This window comes from Mus caroli, unplaced genomic scaffold, assembly GCF_978045245.1.
Source record: "Mus caroli unplaced genomic scaffold, Mus_caroli_1 scaffold_15, whole genome shotgun sequence".
NCBI lineage: Eukaryota > Metazoa > Chordata > Mammalia > Rodentia > Muridae > Mus > Mus caroli.
Window position 1 is genome coordinate 99,081,060 of NW_028227270.1, and position 27,654 is coordinate 99,108,713.

Consider the following 27,654-nt stretch of genomic DNA (forward strand, 5'->3'; position numbering starts at 1 on the left):
CATATAAAAGTAAAATCTTAAAACCTTTTCACTTTGGCAACAAAAAGACTAAAATTGGAATACAGGGGGAATTGTCATGACCCCCTGTACATCTTTTTGCTTGTTATATATAATGAATTCACTCATTCAAAACAAAGCATCGCTAATGTAGATCATTCTGTAGGATGTATAAAATACTGATATCTGATTCTAATACTAGGAAACCAAATATAAGAGAAATAAGCTGTGGCTTAATTCCCCCTCCCCACACCCCGATTTGGTGAAGAAGCAAATTAGCCTTCCTCCCAGAGCTCGAGAGAATCTATGTTAACAGGATAAGCCTCAAATGTTCCAACATGTGGACTGAATCTAAAGGAGTGGGTATTGAAGTCTAGGTCAATTGTTCTTTCCAGGGTACAAATTAGAAGTTGAACAGCCAAGTGTAGTGGCACATGCTTTTAATCCCAGCACTCAAGAGGTAGAGGCAGGCAGATATCTGAGTTCAAGGCTAGCCTGGTCTATATAATGAGTTCTAGGACACCCAGGGCAACATAACATAGATTATGTGTCAAAAAGTGAGAATTGAAGTGGGTAAAAATTTTTTGAAGAAAAATCGGAAGCCTGGGCTAACACTTGGACAACTGAATGTGTCTTATATTTTTGGTTGTGAGCCTAGCCTTTAACAGCTGAGCCCTCTCTCCAGCCCTAACTGAATGAGTCCTAGCACATCCTTGGCACTAGAATTTTGTTGTTCTCAGTTGTTAGGACTGAAACATTTTCAAATTCATAAACTGAATACTTACTCCCCAACATGGTACTATTAGGAATAAGGGTCTGGAAAATTCAAGCATAAAACACCCAAGAACAGAACTTTATAAAAACCCCTTTCTGTTTTCTGCCATGTAAGAGCATAACATAATTGACTACAGCCAGAAAATGGCTCTCCAGATTGTAACCTCTAGAATGGTGTAAATTACAATTCTTTTGTTTAAACCATACCTAGTGTTATTTGTTACCGCAATGTACAACCAGGGTTAAACAGCAGTACGTTGTATAGGAGCAGACTCTCTAGTTACAACTCCCAGAAAATACATTTCAATGTAAAAGAGGAGGTGCTGATTTTTGAGATAAGGATGCACTGTGTAGTCCAGTCTACTTCAGTCCTGGGCAGTGACCCTCCCACTCAGCCTAAAAGGCTAGAAACACAGGTGCAGAGCAATGAGCCTCCTACCAAAATTTCATAGTCAGCAGCAACTGAATTTGATTGTAACTTACAATTAGTTTTATTTAAGGACCAATTACCTGAATAATGTAAGTGCATTAGAACAGGAGCAAAACAAATTCCTAGTTACTGAAGCCAAATTTCTTCTACTAGCAAAACATGCAAAAAACCCTCACACACATTGTAGATCCATGACAAAAATGTGGATGTGTAGTGCAACTATTTATGAATATATTATAAATATACAAAACTGAGTATAAAACTCCAAGCTACCTTTTAAATCATCTCTGAATCTTTCATTTCACCTCACTTACAGAAGAAACTTAAAGCAGCTTGTCACAATGTTGTTTTAATAACATACTTGGATCAGAACAGCCCAATGGACTTTCCATCCCACCATGTGACAGAGAAAAATTTAAATACTTTAAGGAGTTCCTCCTCCCACTCTGATTCATTACTATAAAACCAAAGTTAGCAGAGCAACTATGTTAATGACGTTCCTACAGCAGCCACAGCAGGGTGCAATCTCTGGTGTTTGGTGAGAGCAGAGTGACACTGGAAGGCTTTTCCACAGTCCTCACACCCAAAAAGCTTCTCTCCTGAATGAATCTTCAGATGCTGAGTGAGGTATGTGCTCTGGCTGCAAGTCTGTGGGCACTCAGAGTTGTAAGGTTTCCCTCTAGTATGAGTACTCTGATGTTCAGCCAGGTGCATGCTCCCGGTAAAGCATTTGTCACATTCATTGCACTTATAGGGCTTCTCTCCCGTATGAATTCGCTGATGCTGAGTCAGACGGGAGTTCTGGCTGAAGGTTTTTTCACATTTGTTACACTGGTAGAGTTTTTCTTCTGTGTGAGTTTTTTGATGTTGAGCAAGAGATGAACAGTGTCGAAAGGTCTTCCCACACTTGGGGCAGGCATACGGCTTTGCCCCTGTATGAATTCTCTTGTGTTGTGTAAGGTGTATTTTCTGGTTGAAGGCTCGCCCACATTCATTACACTTGTAAGGTCTTTCACCAGTATGGATTTTCTTATGCTGAATAAGAGATGAGCCATAGCTGAAGGTTTTCCCACATTCATGACATTGATAAGGCTTCTCTCCAGTATGAATTCTTTCATGCTTAGCAAGAGATGAACTCCGGATAAAGGCTTTCCCACATTCCTTACATTCATAGGCTTTCTCCTGGGTGTGAGTTTTCTGATGCTGATTAAGGTTTGACAGATAGCTGAAAGCCTTTCCACACTCACTGCACTCAAAGGGCTTCTCTCGGGTGTGAATCCTCCGGTGCTGAGTAAGGGAGGAGCAGTAACTGAAGGCCTTCCCGCAGTCGCTACACTTGTAGGGCTTCTCTCCTGTATGGATTTTCAGGTGCTGAGCTAGGGATGACCAGTAACTAAAGGCTTTCCCACATTCTGCACAGTCATAGGGTTTCTCCCCAGTGTGTGTTTTCTGATGCTGAGTCAGGTTGGAGTGCTGGCTGAAGGCTTTGCCACATTCATTACACTCATAAGGCTTTTCTCCAGTATGAATCATATGGTGACGGATAAACGTTGATGGGCCGTTGAAGGCCTTCCCACATTCATTACACTTGTAAGTTTTCTCCCCAGTGTGAATTTTCTGATGTTGAGTGAGGTGTGTGCTCCTGGTGAAGGTTTTCTCACATTCCTCACACTTGAAAGGTTTTTCTCCTGTATGAATTTTCTGGTGCTCCATAAAGTGACCTCTCTGGCTGAAGGATTTCCCACACTCGGTACAAGTATATGGCTTCTCACCAGTGTGAATTCTCTGATGCTGAACAAGATGGGTCCTCTGACTAAAGGCCTTCCCACATTCATCACATTTATAGGGCTTTTCTCCAGTGTGAATTCTTTGATGTTGAGTGAGAGATGGACCCTCAATGAAACCCTTTCCACACTGGTCACATTTATACGGTTTATCTCCCGTATGGATTCTCTGATGGTTTAAAAGGTTTTCACTTCTGCTGAAAGCTTTGTTACATTCATTACATTTATAGGGTTTCTCTCCAGTATGCGTTCTTTGGTGGCGGATGAGAGCAGAACAGTAAGTAAAAGCTTTACCACATTCGTTGCACTTACACAGCTTCTCCTTTTTAACTGGGTGGGAATTCTGCTTGGCCCTTGTTTTAGTGGAAGGCTGATCGAGAGCTACTTCCGTTTGTGTTATGAGGCTTGAGCTCACACTGAGGTTGCTCTCACAAGTGGGTGCTGTTTTCTCCGTTATTTTGACTTCTCTTGGCAGCATCTGTTGGTTTGCTTGAAGCTTCTCTAAACTCCCATCATCCCTTTTGCTGTTGGTTACTACTGACTCTGAGGATAGATGCTCTTCAGAAATGTCAAGTTCTAGGAGTGACACACTATTTCCAGTTCTTTTCTTCCAGTCTGAAAGAAAATAAAATGTCAGTCTTTTCTGAACAGAGAAAAAGAAAACTGCCCTTGTTGGATATTATCTATTTGTTTGAAGGTTCTCAAATATATAACTTTAACATTTGGGAAGAAAGAGAAAGAAGCTAAGGAGAATAGACTGAAACTGGGAAAAGAATGCTTATTTCAGTTTCACAGATGATCTCTAAGGACAAATAAGAATGACATTTAAAGTGGAAGTTAAATTTAAGAGGTAAGCTGGATATTTATTGTACATCCTTATTCTCAGCACCTAAAGACTAATGTAGTACTACCACAATGGTGGCCCCAACCCTGTTACAAGTGACACCCTTCTTCAGAGGTCTCAGTACCAGCTTAACCCCATTGCTGTAAGGTTGACTGTAGTCACTGAAGGCCCAAAGATCTTTGTGTATGACAAACCCCATGTGAATTTGAGTATGATTGGGCACACAAAATCAGGGGAAAAACTACAGTGATCACCATCCACAAAAATTGTAGCCAATGAAGGTAGGGCTAAGCTCAAGAAGTATAAGGTCATAGACAGTGTCCCAAAGGAGAGTTTAGGGAATCTCCATCAAAGCAGCCCATGTGGAGTACAGCACTGCTGCCTGCCACTATGCCTACACGGACTGGCCCAGTCATACAGATTAAGAACATAATCATGGCACTGCCCCTCTGGATGGCTGCATTCTGGTGGTGGCAGCTGATGATGGTCCCATGCTCCAGAAACAAGAGCAAAGTGGCTAAACAGATTGGAGCAGACACTACCCTGGATTCAGATATGACGGCAACTAGCAGAGTTGGAGATCCAAGAACTATTCAATTAGTTTGGCTATGAAGGAGAGGAGATTAGCCATTATAGGCTCTCCTCTCTGTGCCCTTGAGCAACATCATCCTGATCTAGGTGTGAAGTCAGTGCATTAGCTGCTGGATGCTGTGGACTCTTATATCCCAGTGCTCAGCTGGGACCTGAAGAAGGCTTTTCTGCTCCCTGTAGTCAGTTTACTCCATTCCCTGCTGTGACACAGTGGTGACGGGTACACTAGAGCATAGCATTTTGAAGAAGGTCGATGAGTGTGAGTTGCTGGGATATAGCAAGAATATTAGCATAGTTCTGAGAGGCACTGAGACCTTCCACAGGCCTGAGTCCCTGTCGAGGACTGAGGCAGAGGATAATCTTCGTGCTCTGGTACAAGGTAGAAGTGGAATGCTCCAAGGCATGGTTTGGTCATAGTGAAGCCAGAATCTATCCAACCCCACCAAAGGGTGGATGTCCAGTTTTACATCCTAAGCAAGGAGGAGGGTGTCTCAATTTATACCTGTTATGTTCTTCCTGACTTGGGACATAGCCTATCACGTTATCTTGCCTCTAGGTAAGGAACCTGCCATGCCTGGAGGACCTGAAGCTTAGTCTAAGCTTGTGGTAGCCCATGTTCTTAGAGAAAGGCCAGCACTTCACCTTGCAGGATGACTACACAGCCACTGGCACAGTGCTCATCATCGAAACCCCTGCCACACCAAAGAGAACAAGAACCTCAAATGGAGAGGGACTGAACTTCTGCTCAGGCTTTTGATCTTATGGCTCCCAGGTCCTAATTTCCTCCTGTGGACACATCTGCAGCCAAGCAGTGTACAACAATGGACACTTCTGCTCATAAGATGTGTCCTGCCAAATGAGGCAGGCAAATAAACCATGGATTAAAAAAAAAAAAGGGTAACCTGAGACCACCAAGGGTACAAAGGAAAGGACTCACTCTGAAGGATACATTCTGAATTGAGATTCCCTGTTAATAAACAGCAAAGAAAAAAATTTAAGAATGGTGATTTAAATTCAGGGCAAATAGGAGAGGCTTAGCCTAGAACCCTGAAGAAAGAATTCCATCTTTGCTAAATGTTAGGAGTTTAAATATGAGAAGAAATTATAACAAATCCAAGTCTATCATTTTGGAATTTGGAAAAGAAATGGAGGACTAGACTATAGGTGTGTAGGAGTGGAAGATGCCAAAAGCATTATATAGGATGTTTATGTCTAAGATATAAATGCATGCACACCCCCCCCCCAGCCAATACAGAAATAAAATAAGGGCAATAATAAATATCTCCTGGATGCACTGTAGGGGGAAGGGCATGTGTAAAGTCTTGTGCTGTTAAAAAAAAAAAAAAAGGAGAAAAGGGCTGGAGAGATGGCTCAGTGATTAAGAGCACCGACTGCTCTTCCGAAGGTCCTGAGTTCAAATCCCAGCAACCACATGGTGGTTTATAACCATCTGTAATGAGATCTGATGACCTCTTCTGGTGTGTCTGAAGACAGCTACAGTGTACTTAGATATAATAATAAATAAATCTTAAAAAGGAAAAAAAATGGAGAAAAAAGTGTTTGGAAGTAATCAGTCACAAATATGAATCAAATGAGGGCAAAGTGATATTAACTACAACCAATGTCCACACACTGTCGTACTCTCAAGTCAATGATTAAGGTAATTACCTGGGCAAAGAATAAAGAATTTGAAGGATTAGAGAAAGTTCCAGAATATGTTGACTACTATCACCTGTCTCTCAAAAGCAATCTCTACTTTCTTATATACAAATTCCTATGCCCAATATGTGGAAAAATAATTGAAGGTGTTAAAAACCAAGCTGCACAAAAAGCAGGCAGACCAGTGATACAAAACACTCATCATGATTATAGATCATGTCTCTGAAAGGACAGAGATTTCTAAGACATCTTCAAAAAAGAGGCAACTGAAGGCTGGAAAGACGGCTCAATTAAGAACACTTACTGCTCTTGCAAAGGACCTGGGTTTGGTTCTAGTATCCACACAATGGCTCAAAAATCCCCTGAAACTCTAGTTCCAGGGATGTGAGGGTACTCTTCCGACCTGTGTCAGCACCTATGTCTGGTAAAGAAACACACATACAGGCAAAAGACTCTCTATTTCTGCCTCTGTCTCTCTGTCTCTGTCTCTGTCTCTCTAGTCTCTATCTCTCTGTCTCTGTCTCTCTTACACCCACACACACAAATAAATGGTAAATTTTTAAAAAGTACAATGGGAAGTAATACTAAATAAGACCAAGAAAAGTAATACATTTCAGAGAGGAAGGCCAAGGTTGAGACAATAATACATCCAGACATAGATCAAGAAAAAGAAAATGAATGAGAATAATCAAGTCATCCATGAACTCTATGAACTCTGGGATAAGTTCAAGAGACAAAAATCTCCAAATCTGTAGAAGAAAGTGAGATAGTCTAAAGGCACCATGTAATGAAATTATAGTAGAAAATTACCCAAGCCTACAAAAGGGATGGGGGAGGACATCCATCCACATACAGCAAGCATATCGTAAATAGACATGAATAACATGAGATAGTCACGATGTCAAAATTACAAAAAAGACGCACTCAAAAACTGTATTTATGGGCTGGAGAGATGGCTCAGAGGTTAAGAGCACTGATTGCTCTTCCAAAGGTCCTGAGTTCAAATCATGGTGGCTCACAACCATCTGTAATGACATCTGACACCGCACCCTCTCCTGGTGTGTCTGAAGACAGCTACAGTGTACTTACATATAAAAAAAATAAATAATAAATAAGCAAAAAACTGTATTTATGAAGGAAAAATACCAACCATAAAGAGAAATATCAGAATGACACTGCTAGAGTGTCAATAACTCTAAAAGCCAGAAAAGCAAGGCTTATATTCAAACCCTGGAAATAAATTAATCACTTGGGGCGGTTAGGTAGTTAGTTGTTTAAGGTACTGTTGCTCTTACAGAAAACCTAGGTTCAATTCCTAACACCCACGTAGTAGTTCACAACCATCTGTAACTGCAGCTGAAGCCAGAGATAGCACAGTGGTTATAAGCACTGGGTGGTCTTCCACAGAGCTAGGTTAGAACTCCAGAAACCTGCCTGGAAGCTCACAGCTGTCTTCAAGCCCAGTCCCAGAGGATCTAACACTTTTTCTGGACTCCAGGGTCAGTGCATACATGTAGGCAAAATACTTATACACACACAAAATGATAAAATTAAAAATTTAAAAACTAGCTGGGTAATGGTGGCACACGCCTTTAGTCCCAGCACTTGGGAGACAGAGGCAGATGGCTCTCTTGAGTTTTAAGCCAGCCTTGTCTACAGAGAGAGTTCCATGACAGCCAGGATTACATAGAGAAACTCTGTCTCAAAATGTATGTGCCCCACTCCAAGATTGTTATTCTCAGCAAAGTCATCTTTTCAAGCATTTCAAGACAAGCACAATCTATGGCAATTAAGATAGTACAGAACACATTTAAAGGGATATTATACACTAGAAAAGGAAAAACTACTTTCAGCCGCCGCAGCCATCTTCCAGTAACTCGCCAAAATGACGGACACAAAGAGAAAGAGGAGAGGCACCCGGTATATATTCTCTAGGCCTTTTAGGAAACATGGCGTTGTTCCTTTGGTCACATACATGCGAATCTACAAGAAGGGTGATATTGTAGACATCAAGGGAATGGGCACTGTTCAAAAAGGAATGCCCCATAAGTGCTACCACGGCAAAACCGGAAGAGTCTACAATGTTACCCAGCATGCCATGGGCATCATTGTAAACAAGCAGGTTAAGGGCAAAATTCTGGCCAAGAGGATCAACGTACGGATTGAGCATATCAAGCACTCAAAGAGCAGAGACAGCTTCCTGAAGCGGGTGAAGGAGAACGACCAGAAGGAAAAGGAAGCCAAAGAGAAGGGCACCTGGGTGCAGCTGAAGCACCAGCCTGCGCCACCCAGAGAAGCACACTTTATGAGGACTAACGGAAAAGAGCCTGAGCTGCTGGAGCCCATTCCATAGGAATTCATGGTCTAATGTACACAAAGAAATGAAGTACCAGTACCAGGACTGCAAAGTGTTTAAAAAAAAAAAAAAAAGAGAAGAAAAGGGAAACCTGCACAAGAGTACATGAGAGAATACATTTATTTCATGAGAGGAGTAGATGTGCAAATGGGAGCCAGGAACAAATTCACCTAACAGGGTAAACCAGAAAGCTCCTAATACTAGTAGGGAGCAAAGAAAAGAACTACAGCAATAGTCCACTCAACCAGAACAACCAACAAAAACAGAAGACATGGCAAGCTCTTCAGTAATAACTTCAAATGCAAATGGCCTCAACTCAGCAATATAAAAACATAAACTGACTGAACTAAGAAACAAGATCCAACTATTTGTTGTGTATAGAAACACAGTTTCCCTTCAAAGGCACTCATAAACTGAGGTTCCAAAAGATGGAAATTAACCTACCAAACAAATGCAAACTTTTAACTTGATGTGTAGACCCCATCAAGTGCCTCTGCCTTCCAGTGGTGGGACTGGAGGTGTGAGTAAAGACTCCCAGCTAAGCAAATACAGACTAATATTAAGCTAGGATAACTACTCTGATATTGGATAAAGTAGACCCCAAACTGAAACTTGTCAGACTAGATAAGGAAGGCCACTGCATATTAACAAAGGGGACTATTTTTAAGAAGATAACCAATGCTTGGGTTACCAACTTCATGTAACAGACACTGAAAGGCATGAAAGGTCAGATAGGTCTTCATATAGGAATAGTGAAACACTTCAATAATCCACACATACCTTCAGATTTGTTTTCTAAACTAAAAATCACCAAAGAAATTTCAGAGCTAAATTATGCCATATATCAGTTGGACTTAAATATCTGCGCAATATTCTACCCATCAAATACAGAACATACATTCTTCTCAGTGGCCTTGAAATCATTTAGAGACCACAAGCAAACCTTAATACATACAAAAGGATCAAAGTTAATTCATTGTGTCTTATTGGGTCATGATAGAATTAAACTAAAATATATCAAGCAAGAGAAGCTACCAAAACAACACAAATTCTTGGAAACTCAATAATATACTTCTGAATAAACAGTGGAGTCATTGAATAAATCAAGAGGAAAGTAGAAAACTTCCTAGAATCAATAGAAAATGATAGCACCATTTACCAGAACCTCTTGCCTAGAGCGAATGCAAGTCTAAGTATATAGCTGTAAGTACATACGTTAACCACTGTCCCCTAAAAAGAACCAGAGGGGGTCTCTCTCTCTCATTAACATTTAATGTTAATCAAGCCCACTGTGGGTGGTACAATCTTTGGAGAGGTGGGCCTGAGTTACAGTAAGAAGCAAGCTGAGTGAGCTTTAGAGAGCAGGCCAGTAGGCAGCATTCGTCCATGGCCTCTGCTTCAGTTCCTGCCTCCAGGTTCCTGCACTGTTTCATTTCCTGCCTTGGCTTCTCAATGATCGACTGTGATCAGGAAGTAAGCCAAAAAAGCCCTATCCTTCCCAACTTGCTTTTGGTCATAATGTTTATCACAGCAATAGCAAACTAGGACATGAGCCAAACCCAAAAGCACATCACTAGAAATAATGACCAGGGCTGAAATTCATGCAACAAGGACGTAAAAGGACAATGCATAAGAAAGAGTTAGGTTCCCTAAAGAGATTCGATTGACAAATCTCAAGTCAAACTAAGGAATACAAGGAGCACCTCTGCAAAATCAGAGATCTAAAAGGAACTTTTATAAGAGACACCAATTAAATCCAGAGGATCATACAGGAATACATTAAAAATACAAGAAGATTAAAATTGGAGAAAAGATGAATTCATAAGTACTTGTGAGTTAGCAAAATTAAATCAAGATATAAACTATGCTGGGCATGGTGGCACACGCCTTTAATCCCAGCACTGGGGGGGGGGGGGGGGGGGCAGAGGCAGGCGGACTTCTTGAGTTCAAGGCCAGCCTGGTCTACAAAGTGAGTTCCGGGATAGCCAGTGCTATACAGAGAAACCCTGTCTCGAAAAACCAAAAAAAAAAAAAAAAAGAAAGAAAAAACAAAAATATAAAAAATAAAAATAAAAAAAAGATATAAGCGACATTTACAGAGCAATAACCGTTATAATGTTAAAACAGCAATTAAAAGTCTCCCAACAAGAGATGCTCAGGACCAACTGAGTTTATTGCTGAATCCTACCAAAGGTTTAAGGAAGAGCTAACATCTTCACTTCTCAAACTGTTCCAAAAGCAGAAAAGGAGGGAAATACCACCAAGCTCATTTTACAAAGCTAGTATTGCTCAAATATCAAAACAAGATAAGGACAACAACAAAAAAGTATGGGCAAATTTCCATGATGTAGGTATAAAACTTGCAACAAAATACCTGCAGGCCAAATTCAAGAACAGATTAAGATCATCCAGAACAACCACAATGGTTTTTTGTTTTTGTTTTTGTTTTTTAAATCCCAGGGATGAAAGGCTGATTTAAGATATACAAATCCATGAATGAAAAAGACATATAAATAGACTAAGAACAAAAACCCCACGGTCATCTCAATATAATACAGAAATGGCATTTGACAAAGTTCAATATCCCTTTACCATGACAGTCCTGAAGACACTAGGAATAGAAGGAATATAATGGTCCTGCAAATGTCATGACTTAATTTTCTTTATGGCTGGATAAAATTCCATTGTGTAGATGTAGCTCATTTTCTTCATCTATTCCGGTGCGCATGGGCACCTAAGCTGCTGTGACTAGCACAGCAACACAGTGCCAGGATTATCCCACAGTCAGGTCCTTGAAGAAATCCCTTGTGTATCGGGAAACTGATGAATTACAAAAAACAAAACAAAACAAAACAAAACCCAGAACCTCAATGACACAATGATACAGTTAGAGAACATGGAACTACGAATGAAAATAAGAAAGGAGTGAGTGCTTGAAAACCAACAACATCAAAAACCCAACAAAAAACAAACAGAAAAACAAAACCAAGTCTGCAGGTGTGGAACTCGCTTGGCACTAGCATGTGTTTCTGTTTGACGCTAACAGAGATGGAACCCAAAACAGAAAATGAGGGGACAATCCTGGGTCAAAACAGAGTGGGAAGAGAGAGAATGCAGAATGAAGGCACAGACCCTTGCTTTTAGAAGAACCAGGAAGGCTGCAACCACTACAGGGAGTGTAAAATAGACTCTGTGTTGAGCTGGTGCTCATTTCTCCCAGATGATGCTCCGGAGAGCAGAGGTGCACACCTATACACAGCCTCTTCTCACAGCCCAGCAGCTGGGAAGAGCAGTCCTCTGTTGTCACACACTACATACCTTCCAAGGAACCAACAGGAATGCACGAATCCTCAGTCCATGGCTCTGTCCCTTGCTCTAGTTGGGAAATCATATCAGGTTTGGAAACCTGGAGCCCTGCTCAGAGGGAGGAAAAAAAGGAATCTGTCTGCAATAAGGAAAAAGTACATCAGAATGCAATCTCACCACTCCACCGTCTCTAAGACACTCCACATGGGAAAAGTCTGTGTGATGGCCAGCATGTCCAGTGTCCTAACAATGGGGCAACCGAGAAGAGCTCATCTAAGGAGAGGAGAATACTCCACTTAGTAATGAGGAGAAACTTCTAAAATTTAAAATTTCTGGTCCTGAAATTTAGATGCCAATCACATCTAAGCACAATAACGTGCCTCCCACATCCCATCTAAACTTGGAGCTATCCTCAACTAAAAAGACAAGGTGTGTGTTTGCCACACCATATAAACCAAAACCATACAAACTTAAGGTCACCCTTCGATAGAGACCAGGTGTATACCCTCTCCCTACATCCTGAGTTTAACTTGCGGGGAGGGCATCACACTCACCTATAGAGACCAGATGTGTATAATTTTCCAGTGTCACATCTCTGAACAAATCTCTCTGTATAGGATCCAGGTGTTTCCATTCTTCCTGAGTGAAGTTCACCACCACATCCTTGAAGGTCACTGATTCCTAAAATATCAAGAATTCTACAGCTTAGCCTTAGGAAATAGGTAAAATTAATAAGATCCACAGAAGCAAGTCAGGTGATAAACTAAAAGCAGCACTAGTATGTCCAGCTTTCGAAAAATTTCAAATCGGCCTTACCCGTAGGATTGGTATTAAGAATAAAATAACTGTTCCTTGTGGTGGGTGGTAATATACTCATTGGCAGAGCATGAGAAAGGTCCTAGGTTCAATCCTCAACACCAAAAACAAAAGCCAAAAAGCAAAATAAAAACAGACACACCTTTTTCCCAGTGAAGTGCTTAACTGAAGTGCTCGTTCTACCCACCAAGGCTGTCTTGGTTCTTCCTCCTTATCTCTGAGTTCTAAGATACTGCAAGTACTATATTATAGTTGCTGTAATCAATAATGTTTTAATATCTATAACGTGTAAGACTATCCAACAACTTTATGACAGACTTGCTCTATTACATTTCTTTCTGGGAGGGGGGAGAGAGGGAAGGAGACAGGGTTTCTCCGAGTAGCACTGGCTGTCCTGGAACTCACATTGTAGATAGACCATGCTGGCCTCAAACTTAGTGATCCACCTGCCCCTGCCTCGCTCTCTACCCCTCTGCCCCCTGTGCCTCTGAGCCTATGAGCCTCTGCACCTCTGCTTCTGCCTCTGTTGGGATTAAACCCATGTGCCAACAGCACCCAACTGCCCTATGACATTTCAAAGGACATCAAAATATAAAGGAACCAAACAAGCATCATAATGTGGAATAAAATTCAGTAAGAAGAAAATAGCTCAAAATAGGCCCATGCTCCAGGCTGTGGTGGCGCATGTCTTTAATCCCAGCACTTGAGAAGCAGAGGCAGGTGGATTTCTGAGTTTGAGGCCAGCCTGGTCTACAGAGTGAGTTCTGGGACAGCCAGGACTATACAGAGAAACCCTGTTTCAAAAAACCAAACCAAACCAAACCAAAACAACAACAACAAAAAAAATTGGCCCGTACATCTAAGGGCTGGATAGGATTAAGTAGTTTTCAAATTAAGATTCAATCGTCAGTAAATCATATCATGCTTAACTACTAGCCAATAAATAAAAATAAATAGAGATTGTTATACCTTTACAACATTAACAAATATTCCTGTTGGTTTAAAGATTACATTGTGGGGTTGTTTGAGAAAGTCTTGCTATAGTCTTGGCTGGCCTCTGCCTTCCAAGTGGTAGGATTAAATACCTATGTTTCTCCCAGCTTCACTTTGAATTTTTGGTCTCTTATGTTTTTGAGCAAACTCAGCTTAAAATAATTAATTACAATAATAGGAAACTAACATATATTGAGCACTTTACCCAATGTGAGCAAATTTACATTCCTTTACAGTACACTCTGATCATTAATAAGATGGATCATACTCTGAATAAAAGAAAAAAGATTCAAGTCAGGAGAAGTATGTTCTCTGACTGTATGTTCACTCACTACCTGGAACATGACAATTGTTTTATGAACCTTCATGTATGTTGAAACATACAATTGGAGTTGTCTCTCTCCATCTGTGGATTCAATCAACTGTAGATAAAATACATTCAAAGAACATGCACAGATATTATTCTTGTCACTATTCCCTAAACAACAAAGTAGGACAGCTGTATAGAATTTCTAGTGTATTTGCACAGTATTTACCATGTGTCTACAGATGGTTAAAGTATACTGGAGAATGCGGATAGATTATATGCAGACACTGGGCCATCTTGTGTAAGGACATTGAGGATCCACATATTTTGCTGTTAGGGATCCTAAAACCACTTCCTCAGGATACAGAGGAGTAACACTGTGGTTTAAAATGCATGCAGTTTATCATCACAATATCCCTTGATAGAAAACAAAGTGATGCTAACAGCACTTAAGCTGAAATTGAGAAGAACTGAAAAAAAGACATCTTTTTTTTTTTTTTTTTTTTTTTTTTTTTTTTGGTTTTTCGAGACAGGGTTTCTCTGTGTAGTCCTGGCTGTCCTGGAACTCACTCTGTAGACCAGGCTGGCCTCGAACTCAGAAATCCGCCTGCCTCTGCCTCCCAAGTGCTGGGATTAAAGGCGTGCGCCACCACGCCCGGCGAAAAAAAAGACATCTTAAGGTTACCGTTGATGGAAAATTTTTCCTACAAGTGACCTACAGAATAAAGCCTTCACACTTCTCATTAAGTATTTGAGTTCTTTCATATTCTTACCTCATTCAATTTTATTTTTTTAAACGTTTTCAAAGTAAGCCATCTCCTCCAAATCTTTCTGACTCTGTGACTATTACCAGTGCTCATCTGCACACCTACACTCTGCTCCTCACACGTCTTACTCAAATATTCAAATCTCACTTGTCCTCGAGAGAATATAATTCTACGTCCTTCATGTAACTCTGTCCTCTGCAAACCATACATCTCTCTGCATTCCCTAAGATCTGCAGCGCTCATTTCACCTTTGTACTCCTGCCTGCTTTGACTTTTATTGGACAATTTACTGTCAAATAAAGACATGCTGTGCTGCTGCTGCTGCTTCTCCTCCTCCTCTCCTTCTTCCCCCACCCCAGCAGTGTTACAAGGCACTGGTTAAGAGGTAAATGGTGAATGACTGCTGAAGCTGTAGAGGCCGAGCAGGACCCAGGGGAGATCATAGGACAGATGAGAGCCCAAAGAAGGCTCAACAACAATGATTTGGGAGTCGACATACTTGACAATAAAAACACATTATTCTGAGAAGGGACATGGCACTTGGGAAAATCTCAACTCACCCGAAAACTAGATGGTGGGAGTAGGGGACGTCCCTCGTGGAGACTGGTGGAGTCTGCAAAGGACAGACCTGAAGAGGAAGAGGCCAGGCTGAATATGACCAGATGTGCTGCCGCCAGCAATCCAGAAAAAGGTTTTACTTTTCTTCCTGGAAATAACAACTATGTCTCCCCTTCCTTTATATATCAAGATTCCCCCAACCCCCTAAAAGGTTCAACTGAGGCCTCTGTACCATCCTGAGAAGGCTCAGCAGAAACAAACAAACAAACACACAAACAACAAAATCCAAACTCTGCCTTAATATTCATCTTTGTCTCTTGACACTTCACATGGTTCACACAGAGGAATGTGAAGTCCTCATTGATGAAGCAAGGCACTCCTACTGAGTCCTCTCTGCTTCACATAAAGCACGAGTAAACAGTAGGGTATGATAATGCATGCCTTTAATCCCAGCACTAAGGACACAAAACCTCGTGGGTCCAGTGACTTTATACAGTGACACTCTCACATACCTAATGAAATATAGACATGCAAGCACACACTTATACACATAAAACAAAATCTTTAAAAAAAAATAACAAAAATGTGATGAAGGAAAGATAGTAATAGATCATACTCTTAGGTATTTTTAAAAGGACATTTAAAGAACTGTTTAGTTTTAGGCATTGCAATGTAAGAAATATGCTAACTAGGAAAAGACTACTCAAAGAAGTTTAGCGATCTTATATGGACCTATCATAGGAAATGAGACTTAGGCTGCTTGACAGGGAACTTAGGAGTTCTAACAGCTGAATTCACAGGTAACCGCATCATTGTAAAAGTACTGACAGTACCTGGTGCTTTTAAGATCTACACACAGGTTACAGGACCAGGCACTTTTAGTAAAAGGAACTAAAAAACAAGGAAACATTTGCACCCAAATGTTGAGTTTAAGTCCACACACACACTTGAACCGGCACAAGCTTGAAAAAACTGCTTTCTGCAAGATATTTCAAAACTAATCTTTGCATTAATAAGTTAAAACACTTTTTTTTCTGACTAAAGTTTTCTATTCGAAAATGTAATAAAAGAGAAATGTCAAGAGGATCAGATATTCTGAACTGTTGTTCCTTTTCAAATTCTCATGTCCAGAACTCAGAATTAATTCTTTCAAGCCACTTTCGATGATGTAATTAGGTTTCTTTACCCCTGGTCACATTACTTCTTCCTCCCACCTCTCAGTTCTCCATACACCAGCCCTCTCTGCCCTGGTCATTCCCATTACCTGCCATCCCAGGAGCTCTACGTCTTCCGCTAGAACTTGGACACGTGGAAACCCGGGCAGCTTCAGTTTGGGACTTGGATGTCCCACTCTCCTTCCAGAGTAGGTGTCTTGTCTTATGCTCTACGAGACTGGCCTACCGGGCACAGGATACACTCTGCAGCACGCGTCTTACAGTCGCACCTCAGACTCGTACAGAGTAGCCAGGAGGTCCTGTCCAAGAGCGGAGGTGCACAGGGGAAGTTTGGATTGCTACAAGAAACAATAAGTGAATAGGGAGCGAACAGCTCTGCCTCGCTGCAGCAGAGACTCTGGGCGCCCACCTAGAGTCTGGCCACCCGCCCTCCACAGGGTCTGCGATCTCCCACTTCCCCAGGCGGCCAGACACACCTGTTGCGGGGCACACCAGAAAGGCGGGCTGCTCCGCATTTTCTGGCCCGGCCCAGAACAAAGGAACAAAGCCTTGGGGAACCCGCGGTCCCCGGCAATGCCGAAGGGAGGCGCGCCCCCTTCCCTGACTCCCCGGCTTCCTCCCGCGCAGGCCGCACTAAGCGAGCCCGCAAGGTGACGTCACACACCCAAGGCGCTGGTGGTTGCCATGGTGATACCTGGACACCAGTCTTGTGACGCACTCCAAGGATCCTGGATCCAGAAGCGTGGGATGGTCATCAAAACTCAGAGTTTACGCGGTGGGACGAGCCAAACGCCCACCCCTTTCCACGCCCACAGTCGGCTAGCGGTCACTTCCGGTCGGGTAGACCCTTTCCCTTGTTTCCCCCTCCCCGCAACACACAGGAGCGCCTCACCGGGGAGCACAAAGGACCACAATTCCCAGAATGCAACGCGCAGTGTTTCTGCTGCAGTCCCTCCTGGTGGCTCGGAAGGTTGAACCTGCCTACCGTTTGTGTCCAGTGATTTGAATTGTAAGCAGAGGTGGCCTTATATAGCGTTTGTAACCAATATTCACACACCCTCAGGGTTTTGGGCGGAGATGTTGGGGGCAGTCCCATGCCCCTCAGGCTGGTCTCGAACTTGCTATACATGTGGCTGGCCTTGAAATCCTGATCCACTTTCTCCACCTCCTAAGGATCTGGCCTCCCTCACTGAGAATTTCAAAATGCAAGCGTACATTTATATGCATTCTCATTTATATGATATTTGTCGTTTTGAAAATATTTTTCGTTTTCATGTCTTCGAAAAACGACTCTCATTTTTTTTAAAATACTAAAGGAACCGGGAGAAGGTGATGGTAAAGTATTTTACATACTGCAGGTTTCCTTGCCTAGCACTTAAAGCACATCCATTTGTGCCCTAGACGAACACAGAAGATTGCAACAAATAGGTTTTTATGTTTCAAAGATGTGGCCCACTCAACTAAGGGTTTCTGTTCCTCCCCAGTTATTTGACAGAAGGGCTAAAGTGGCTCCCCTCCTTAGCTGAGAGCACCAGACCTGGAAATGATAATGCTACACATGAAAACTTTAAGGAAAGGGAATGATATTTAGAGAAATGGTTGCAACAAGACATTCGATAAAAAAAGAGAATGCAAACAGCAATCATGTTTAGTTTTTTTAAAATTTGATTTTATGTGTCTGTTTGTGGGCATATGTGAAGGGACATGCTTTGGTGTCCAGAAAAGGATGTGGGAGCCCTTGGAACTAGAATTTATAGAAGACTGCATGCTTAGGACCAGACTTCTAACACTAGCTTTTTTGTTTGCTGGCTAGGAGCAACTCACAGGTTTTGGTTCTGGGAATGGGGCTCTGTTGAAATAAATGCCTGGACACATGAAAGTGACTTTGAAATTTGATTATGAGTAGAAGCTAGAATTACTGAGTTATAGCATTTAAACTAAATTATTCTTAGAAGATAGATGCTGGGGCTGGTGAGATAGCTCAGTGGCTAAGAACACTAACTGCTTTTCAGGAGGTCCTGGGTTCAAATCCCCGCAACCACATGGTGGCTCACAACCATCTGTAGTAACATATGACACCCCTTTCTGGTAGCTAAAGATAGCTACAATGTACTTACATATAATAAATAAATTCTTTTTTTTTAAAGTCTCAAATGCCTTAAAAAATGGATGCTATATAGACATTAGGTTCTAGTGATGACTCAGATGGAAGTGAGGTGCATGGGAGAGAGCTACAGTCATCTTTCTTATATTCTCATGGTTAGGACAGTCAACCACATGTCTGTTTACTACACTGAAAAATCCAGACTGGGAGATATTTGAAAACTGTAATGACAATTTTGGAATTTTGGTTGTTTTTTTTTTTTTTAAACAAATATAAGAATGTGTTCTCGTTTTAATCCCAGGTGTGGGATTATGATGCTGCTTCAGACTGTCCAAAGCAGTTGATTATGATTTACCTCATGCTCTAGCAGAGGCATGGTTTTGCCAGCTGCAGACTGTTTCTGCAACTGTGTGAAGTTTGGGATTTTAGGAACCTTTCAAAGGCCATAAAACACTAGGGCACTGAGAGGTGGGGATGGTGGTGGTTGATCATTCAGGTTGGTTGTAGTTTGTTAGTCATGCTCAAGAAGAAATAAGAAAAAAATAGATTCAGATCTCTCCCTCTCCCTCTCCCTCTCCCTCTCCCTCTCCCTCTCCCTCTCCCTCTCCCTCTCCCCTTCTCCCCCTCTCCCCTTCTCCCCCTCTCCCCCTCTCCCCCTCTCCCCCTCTCTCCCTCTCTCCCTCTCTCCCTCTCTCCCTCTCTCCCTCTCTCCCTCTCTCCCTCTCTCCCTCTCTCCCTCTCTCCCTCTCTCCCTCTCTCCCTCTCTTCTTCTCTCCCTCTCTCCCTCTCTCCCTCTCTCCCTCTCTCCCTCTCTCCCTCTCTCCCCCTCCCCTCCCCTCTCCCCCTCCCCCCTCCCCCTCCCCCTCTCTCCCTCTTCTTCTCCCTCTCCCTTCCCCTTCCCCCATCTCTCTTTCCTTCTTTCTCTCCTATCCAGTGATAGGGGATGAAACCAAGGGGATAAAGGGTGGGAAAAAAGAAGAATCCACAAGTAGCAAAGTAGCAAAGACCAGGTACAGAAAAACACTTGCCATTAAAGTATTTGTACCAAAAATATAAAAAGAGCTCTTAGGAGTAGAGGGACAGGTGGTTCAGTGGTAGTTTTTGCTTAGTCCTGGTTTTAAACTCCAGCAGCAAAATAAACTGTTTATTCTTAACAATGCTCAATAAACCATCCAATTTAGAAAATAGGCCAAACCTCAAAACTTTTAACACCTCACCAAAGATGATATTTACAGAATACAGTAATATGAACAGCACTCTACATCTTAGTGTCAGGGAAATGTGTATTAAAATAAAATTACACCAGCATACTCCTTACTGATGATCTAGAATTTGGACAGTGACATCAAACACTGACAAGGCTGTAGAACAAAAGGAGCTCTCCTGAACCTACAGCAAAGATGCAAGCAATACACCGTTCTGGAGGCCGGTATAGCCATTCTTATAAAACTATTCATGCTCTTAGCTTCCATGCAGTAATCCTGACCCGTTAGTATTTCTTCAAATGAGTAAAAAACTGACATCCAAAGAATACTTGTGTATGTCTGTAATAACAGTACAAGCATGAACAAATTGTTGGGTATATGGTTAGTGGATTGTTAGTCAGCAATTAACAGAAATGGGTTACTACAATATAAGAAAAAAATTACAGGGCCGGGCATTAAGAGAATATTACTGAGTAAAATGAGTCAATCTGACAAAGGCTGCCTACTGGATGATTCCATCTGTATAGCACTGTATAAAGAACAAGTAAAAATCACCTTCTGTCAGGCACTGGGGGATACTTTGAGCAAAGGGGAGTTGGTGGGCAGTGAAACATGTAAATACACAGATGTGTCAAATCCCAAAGAATGTACAGCACTAAGCAAGCCCTAGTGTGAACTATGGTATTAATAATAGCTTAACTATTACTGGCTTATCATGATAACAAATTGCTAATGGAATACGAGATGTTAACAGCAGGAAAATTGGAAAAAGAGGAGAGATGAAGTATACTGAAACTAATTTTCACTGATTTTTTCCCCCCGATAAATCTAAAATTGTCCTCCTCTCCCCAAGTCTTTTAATATAGAAATATATGAATGCTAAAGGTGTTTCTTAAGGTCAGAAATGGAGAACAGATAATTAGACGCTAAGGGAATGGTGATCCGTTTGATAAAGTAACAGGCATTTAGTTAGCTGCGGTATACTGTTGGATGGAAAATAGAATTTGTTATTTAATGAGCTTAAATATTTAGCTGAGATTCCCAAGAAACAGCTGAGAGAACCAATTCTCCCTCAGGCAGGTCACTGTTTATCATTCTTTAATGCAATTGATAATGTTAGTTTTGTGTTGGGCTTGTCTTTACCGAAAACACACTTTTAATGTTTTCTGTAAATAAAATTTAAAATTAAAATAAAATAAATTAAAATCGATGTTTGATTCGTGACTCAGAACAAAAGCAGTATCTAGGACTGGGGTAACGAAGGTACGCTTTATCTTTGTTAAAACGAAATATATATATGTACACCATATAGCCAAGTTAGCCCCAAACTGACAATTGCCTTGCCTCAGTATCAGTGCTGGGACACAGGAATGAGCCACCACCCGCGGTCTGACAGTACTTCATTGTGAGGTCGTCTGGGTTCTGTGAGGGAATTGAAGCCTCCAGTCGTCGGAAGACGCTGTCCTAGGACTCTTTCGCTCTCCTTTACGAGGCTGGACAGAGACTCCAGCCTTCCGTATTTTCCCTTACACAGCACAAGATTCCGTTCCTTTTTGGGTCTTTAGAGCCTTGCAAGTCTGGCAACGCCTTGCTTTTTCTATCTTTCAGCTACTAAAATTTACCTTCATAGATTTTAAGGGATAACTCTATTCATGTAGTCGTGGCCGAGTGGTTAAGGCGATGGACTAGAAATCCATTGGGGTCTCCCCGCGCAGGTTCGAATCCTGCCGACTACGGGCTCTTTTAAGTCTCAAACTTGTTGCATCTACACTGATCTCTATTAAGAGGATTTCCACGTCTGGTTTACTCCCAGAAGCTCTTCAAAAAAAATTTTTTTTTAAATGCGGCACCTTCGCCGCAGTCTCTCTCTCTTCGGTGAAGCTCACATTCCGGTCTAGTCTTTATTTCCTGTCTTACATGTTTGGTTAGAAGCTTCAGGGACTGCACGGTTTATAATTTCATTTTAGGATAGGAACTAGTGCACAACAAAGGCTGAAACAAGGACTTTTTTTTCTTTTACTTTTGCCTTTCCTATTCCTATCGAATGCTCTCAGAGCCAGCCGACCCATCACGCAGGCGCAGCGATCGTTGACTGGGCAGCGAACGAAGCAATTCCGGGCTTGGGCACCGGTCACATGGCATATAATAAATACCGGAAACAGTACTGTACTCAGAGGCTAAGGGAACTTCAGAAACTTCCAGTACTGTCCCTGAGCGATCTTTAATACCTCGTCCTCGTTAGTATAGTGGTGAGTATCCCCGCCTGTCACGCGGGAGACCGGGGTTCGATTCCCCGACGGGGAGGGTGTTCTTTATTTTAAGTAAGTTCCCTTCTAAGAATTTAACACTCTTAGTTAACTGCATTTCTTTCTTTAATATAATCATTCAAAACTTAAGGAATACAACAGAAACAGTAAGCTGCATAAATCAAGTATTAAACCACACACGCAAACTCCAATTCTATCAAGACATGTATACATTGGGTAGGTAAATACAGTAACCAAGAAATCAGCATTGCACCCGTAAATTTCATGTACTTTGTGAGCTCTTATAATGACAGAGCCCAATGGCACAGTTTGATATTCCTGGCCAAATATGTAGAGGAAACATCAGACAAACCAAGAAACTTTTAGCTGAGTCCTACTCTTTTTAACAATAGCAATATTACAAAGCACAAGGAAAGACTGAATGTTTCATAGCTAAAAGCTGAACATCATGTGTACCTTTTGCTCTTGCTATACAGATCATTTTTTCAATAATTGGTGAAATTTGAATAAAGTCTATTGATTAAATGCATCATTGTTAATTCCACCTTCTGTTGATTGCTCAATGGCTATATAACGATGTTTTAAGGCAATACATACATATAAAATATATTAAAGGATATCTTCAAACTACCTTAAATAATTCAGGAAAATATATATACATGTCTATCAGAACATGAGAGAGAAAAGAAACTATAGTAATATGCTAAGTTTGTTAACAGAAGGAATGTTGTGAATGGTAGTCAGGAGTTCTGCATTGAAACAATTCTGTCTGAATTTTTATAACTAATTTGTTACAAGAAATCTAATGAGTTACAACGAACCTTTACTAATTTTTAAGATTCACTCCATGTTACAGTATGCATGTGGAGGCCAAAGGACAACTTGCAAGGTGTGTTGTCTTCTGGGGTTTATAATTTCATTTTGGGATAGGAATTAGTGCAGCTGTCTTTACCCTCTGAGTCATCTTGCCAGCCCTTAAGAGCTTTAAGCTCTATGGAAGGGTGTTGGGGGGAAGGGGTGTTGCACACCTTTAATGCCTTCAATCTCAGGTAGAGACAAGGGTATATCTGTGAGTTCCAGATCAGCCTGATCTACACTGCACAAACTGCAAGCCAGCCAAGACGATTTTGTGAAAAAGAAGCCAAGTATAAGTCTAGGTAGAGAGTCTCTTTTATTTTGGCAACGTTGGCTAATGTAATGCTTAGATTTTTCAAAACCTACTTTAATAAGGGGTTCTTAAACACTTTAACCTCCCTTATAGCTCACCACCCACCAGAGGTAGTAGAAAGGAAAGCTTAATAGGGCAAAGGAGGATGTGGACCTGTTTAGAAATAGTTCTTTGGGGTAATTCCAGTTTTCCTTGTCAGAATATCAGCAGTTCAGTTCACACAAATCAGCAGCAGCAATTTGATCCACTCAAAACACCATTCATGAACCAGCAATGGCAGTTCCATCCAGAAGAAATTTTGAGGCTCTGTCAATCATCTGGACTCTGCAGAATTGGCAAGAAGCTACCAGAATATCACGAGAAGTTCTTTGGTGCATTTCTCTCTATGAAGTCATGACAAATGATGATCAGTGAAGAAGGCCAGGCGAATCAATGCCACAGCATTGTCAGTGAAGACCAGCATCAGCAAAGCCCAATGAAGACCAGCAGCGTCGGTCGTCCACTGTCTGTTGAGTTATACTTACACCCTTTTCAGACGTCACATGTCCTCTCGAGCCTCTGCTCCAGCAAAACATTACATGCCCCCTTTCCAGGCAGCTTCCAGAAAAACACCACTCAGCAAAACATCCTCTAATAAGACAGTCTCCAGAAAAACATCACATGACACAACTGAATCTCCAAGGACACCAGAAATTCCCACTTCATATCCCCCTTTCTGTTTAAAAAAAAAAAAAATCTTTTTTCTAACATTAACAATCTACCCACAAGAGAAACAAGTATAAGAACCCTAAAACTAGAGCTTTATATCATGCCTTAAACAAATAGCTTATGTACAGGATAATCAGACAATAGTCTAACAAAACAACTTTACATTTCTATCAATAAACAATAATTCAAACAAAACAAGCTTAAATTTCTATCAGTATACAATAATTACGCAAACTTTAAATTTCTATCAATTAAACAAAACAACCTACTATCCTAGATGAAAACAACCATAACTAACATCAAATGACCAAGACCATTCATCCCAATTTAAGGACTCTGGATGGTGGTCTACTTATAATTGCTTCCTGCTAAATTGGGGCAAAGAATTCCTGTTTGGGGCCAAAGTGAGGAAAATAGTTAATTTTAGAAAAACTAACTGTAGCATTTGTTGGTATGTCAACAGTGGCCCCTTTTATAAATTTGGAAACTCAATCCTCGAGATATCCTGTGTTTGGATAACGTGCACAGCTTGTGATCACCAGTATCAATAGTTTTCCCAGGATCTACCATATCATCCCTATTTTCTCCATTTGCTGTTCCTGGAATTGCAGGAACATTAGTACCCTATTATTGTAAAAGATTTCTTCCCCATAAGTTTATGGGTGTGTCAGCCACATAAGGTCTCAGCTTCCCTGTTTGCCTTTCTGACCCCACACAGGTATTCCACTGGACGCTTTGTCTTATTGGTGATAATTTCCCCATTTCTATAAATGTATGTAAGCCTTCTGAAGCACCCAATTTGGATTCCAAGACTTTGGGGAAAGTATACTAACATCAGCTCCTGTATCCACTGAAACTTCTATGTCAACCCCACTTCATTTGTACCATTAATTTGGGTCTCTCATCATTAACCACTGTTTGGCAGAACAGGTTAAGATAGGAGTTCGAGATGAAGGAGATGGATACACGGAGGTGCAAGAAGAGGGCTAAAGGAAAACATGCCTACATTTAAAAAAAAAAGATCCTAAAGCTTAACATCAACACTACACGGAGGTTTCCATGTCTGTTCTCGCCCTTAGTTTGGAACACAAATCCACGGAAGAAGTTCCTCTCAGGGCCTGCACAGGTCGCGTGCGACTGGTAGAAGGCCTGGTGACGCTCTGTGGGAGTCTGCTGGCGAGACAGAGGTTCTTGCTTTAGTATTCTCTTGACAGGGACCTGCGAGGCTCCTCCCCTTCAACTCTGTAATCTGCAGCCTGCGCCACCTACAAGGCGAACCAGATTTTGCACAAATCACACCTGCCACGAATCTCTCTCAGTTGACTACCTACTATGGTCTGTAGTCGTGGCCGAGTGGTTAAGGCGATGGACTAGAAATCCATTGGGGTGTCCCCGCGCAGGTTCGAATCCTGCCGACTACGGGTGTTTTGTACCTTAACTTCACCCGTTTAAGGTACGAGTGTGTATCTCAACTGATGGAAGTTTCCTTACGCATTTCAATCAATTGAGGCATAGTTCTTGAATTGCCTATGTGGAGATGCTCTGCCCAGTGTCGTTCTTGATGTTCTGTTTTTGCTTTATTTTGCCCCAAACCAGACTATCTTTCTACCTCTAATGTTCTACTTTGACAGGACACAAAGATAATTCACAAAACTAAGGTCCTTGCGATTCCTTCCTCAAAGCTGTGCTTGCAATGACTCCACCACCCTAAGACGCCCTGCTTAAAAGTCTTGTCTAAGCACCACAGCATTGACAAAGAAGAGAAAGCTATCTAACCAAGTCAGGCAGCCAATACTCAGGCAGAACTGAGAGAATGTACAGTGACAGAATACATCCAACACCTTACCTGGGACCCTTCCCGCCAAGATATAGTAATATATATAACAATATGGGGAAGATGTAATAATATATTAAAAACAAAGTGCCTGTTGAGGAAAGAATTAGATGGCCAAAATACTATGTAGACCAGGTTGTTCTTGAGGTCACAGAGATCAGCCCTCCTTTGTTTCCCAAGTGCTGGGATTAAAGGTGTGTGCCACCATGCTCAGCACTTTTTGTTTGTGTTTTGTTTTGATTTTATAGAAGATATTCAGGGCTGAGGAGACGACCTGAATTCAGTTTCCAGAACCTTCATTGGACGACTTGCAACAGCCTCTAACTCTAGTTCCAGAGGAATCCAATATTGTGTTTTGAACATTGTGGGCAACTGCGCTGATGTCATAACTCCTCCGAGATACATACATGCATAAAAATAATTAAAAATAAAAAGGAAAATCTTTAAAAGCAGATATTCAAGTGTAACTCTAGCACCTAAGGGGGGGGGGGGAGAGAAAAAAAAAAGAAAAAAAGACTGCCGTGATCTCTTAACCACTGAGCCATCTCTCCAGCCCCTATTTTGGAGACAAAAGCTTGTTGTGCAGTCCAAGCTGGTCTTGATCTCGATATACTCCTCGGGATTTAGGCTCAGGAGTGCTGGGGATACAGATGAGGTTACATCGTACCAGGCTTGTTTCACTGCTTTGGGCGTTCCGGTGGTGTGGAGGTCATTGAGTCTTGAGTGACTGGGGGTGGGGGTGGGGGGGGTTATAATCAAATCATCTTTTATCGTAAAATAATTGTGTGAATCTAACCTTGTAGTTTAGGCAACAGTTGAAAATGATTTGTGCTTCTTCATCTCTATCATGTAACAATAAAAGTTATATTTTTACTGATTCAGCATAATTGTAATATCTGGAATTACAGGAGGGGAAAAAAAAGTAAATTTGTGTGGCATTCTTGGTCAAACTCAGTCTTTCGCCCAGGCTAAAATTTTACATTATAGGTATATTTTGAAATATATTTTTAACTTTGATATAATCTTTCCAATAATGTGGATTGACCGGATAGGTCATATTTAACTTCATTAGTCATAGACAAGAACTAACAGATGCCTGTCTCCTCGTTAGTATAGTGGTGAGTATCCCCGCCTGTCACGCGGGAGACCGGGGTTCGATTCCCCGACGGGGAGAAAATGGCTAAACTTTTAACTTCCTTGTACAACAAACCGAAACAAAAATCAATCTAAGTTTAAATGAAAAACAAACAAACAAAAAAGCACACACATAAAAAAACAACCAAACAACAACAACAAAAACAAACAAAAAAACCACCTTCCGAGTTAGAACAGACAATGTAAAAGTGTGCATTTTAGGACAAATTTGTAAGACAAAGTGTCACCCAAGTGTGCTTGATGACCTGATCAAGTTCTCTAATACCTGAAGTCTCTAGCAAAGTATTAAAAAAGAAGAAGGGAGTTCCAGAACAGCCAGGGCTACACAGAGAAACCCTGACTCAAACAAGCAAACAAACAAACAAACAAACACGAAGAAGAAGAAGAAGAAGAAGAAGAAGAAGAAGAAGAAGAAGAAGAAGAAGAAGAAGAAGAAGAGGAGGAGGAGGAGGAGGAGGAGGAGGAGGAGGAGGAGGAGGAGGAGGAGGAGGAGGAGGAGGAGGAGGAGGAGGAGGAGGAGGAGGAGAAGAAGAAAAGAAAATGGGAAAAAAGAAAACGAGCTTTTGGAGCAGAAAACAATTACCATAAAGCCACAGAGATCAATACTGTGTGGCTTCTACTCAGAAAAACTCCACAGGTGAGGGAAAAATAAACACATTCTAAGTGGAATTACTCATACAGTCCCTTGATTTAAAACAGATGTGGGTCTGCCTTGCACTAGAAATTCCAATAGGCGAAATTCATGCGTGAGTTTTTCAAGAAATATATCAGCATAGAAATATATTAATCACATCGAAGTCAAACCCAGATGGGATGCACATGGAACAATGAAAAGTAACACAGTTATGCCTCTGGA

General features: G+C 41.4%; 1 protein-coding gene, 1 long non-coding RNA gene, 2 other non-coding genes and 2 pseudogenes across 8 annotated transcripts; 5 read left to right on the plus strand and 1 right to left on the minus strand.

The window, feature by feature from the left end:
* Positions 1 to 1,279: 1,279 nt before the first annotated feature.
* Positions 1,280 to 17,256, minus strand: Znf184 (zinc finger protein 184). Of its 5 annotated transcripts, none has more exons than XM_085831254.1 (6): positions 17,052 to 17,256; positions 16,447 to 16,656; positions 15,185 to 15,252; positions 12,296 to 12,422; positions 11,754 to 11,849; positions 1,280 to 3,600 (listed from the first exon to the last, which is right to left on the minus strand). In XM_085831254.1, exons 2-6 carry the CDS (start codon positions 16,451 to 16,453, stop codon positions 1,685 to 1,687), a joined length of 2,214 nt encoding a protein of 737 aa, XP_085687380.1. In that variant the 5' UTR covers positions 16,454 to 16,656; positions 17,052 to 17,256; the 3' UTR covers positions 1,280 to 1,684. The 5 variants fall into 5 exon arrangements, with proteins under 5 accessions (XP_085687380.1, XP_029324033.1, XP_085687381.1 ...); XM_029468173.2 differs by having other exon boundaries at positions 16,447 to 16,695; XM_085831255.1 differs by lacking the exon at positions 17,052 to 17,256 and adding an exon at positions 16,834 to 16,973.
* LOC110308411 (elongation factor Tu, mitochondrial pseudogene) lies at positions 3,901 to 5,293 on the plus strand (annotated as a pseudogene).
* Positions 7,965 to 8,432, plus strand: LOC110308652 (large ribosomal subunit protein eL21 pseudogene; annotated as a pseudogene).
* Positions 17,255 to 26,037, plus strand: LOC110308661 (uncharacterized). Its single transcript, XR_002379588.1, has 3 exons — positions 17,255 to 17,366; positions 21,721 to 21,915; positions 25,892 to 26,037. It is a non-coding gene; the product is annotated as an uncharacterized LOC110308661 (long non-coding RNA).
* Trnas-aga (transfer RNA serine (anticodon AGA)) lies at positions 21,321 to 21,402 on the plus strand. Its single transcript has one exon. It is a non-coding gene; the product is annotated as a tRNA-Ser (tRNA).
* Positions 25,149 to 25,230, plus strand: Trnas-aga (transfer RNA serine (anticodon AGA)). The gene has a single exon. It is a non-coding gene; the product is annotated as a tRNA-Ser (tRNA).
* Positions 26,038 to 27,654: the final 1,617 nt, after the last annotated feature.

Coding starts and splice junctions, on each gene's coding strand:
- Znf184 (XM_085831254.1), bottom strand. Junction 11,850..12,295: donor TACACATCTGGTCTCTATAG/GTGAGTGTGATG, acceptor CCCTCTGAGCAG/GGCTCCAGGTTTCCAAACCT. Junction 3,601..11,753: donor TCCTGTTGGTTCCTTGGAAG/GTATGTAGTGTG, acceptor ATTTTCTTTCAG/ACTGGAAGAAAAGAACTGGA.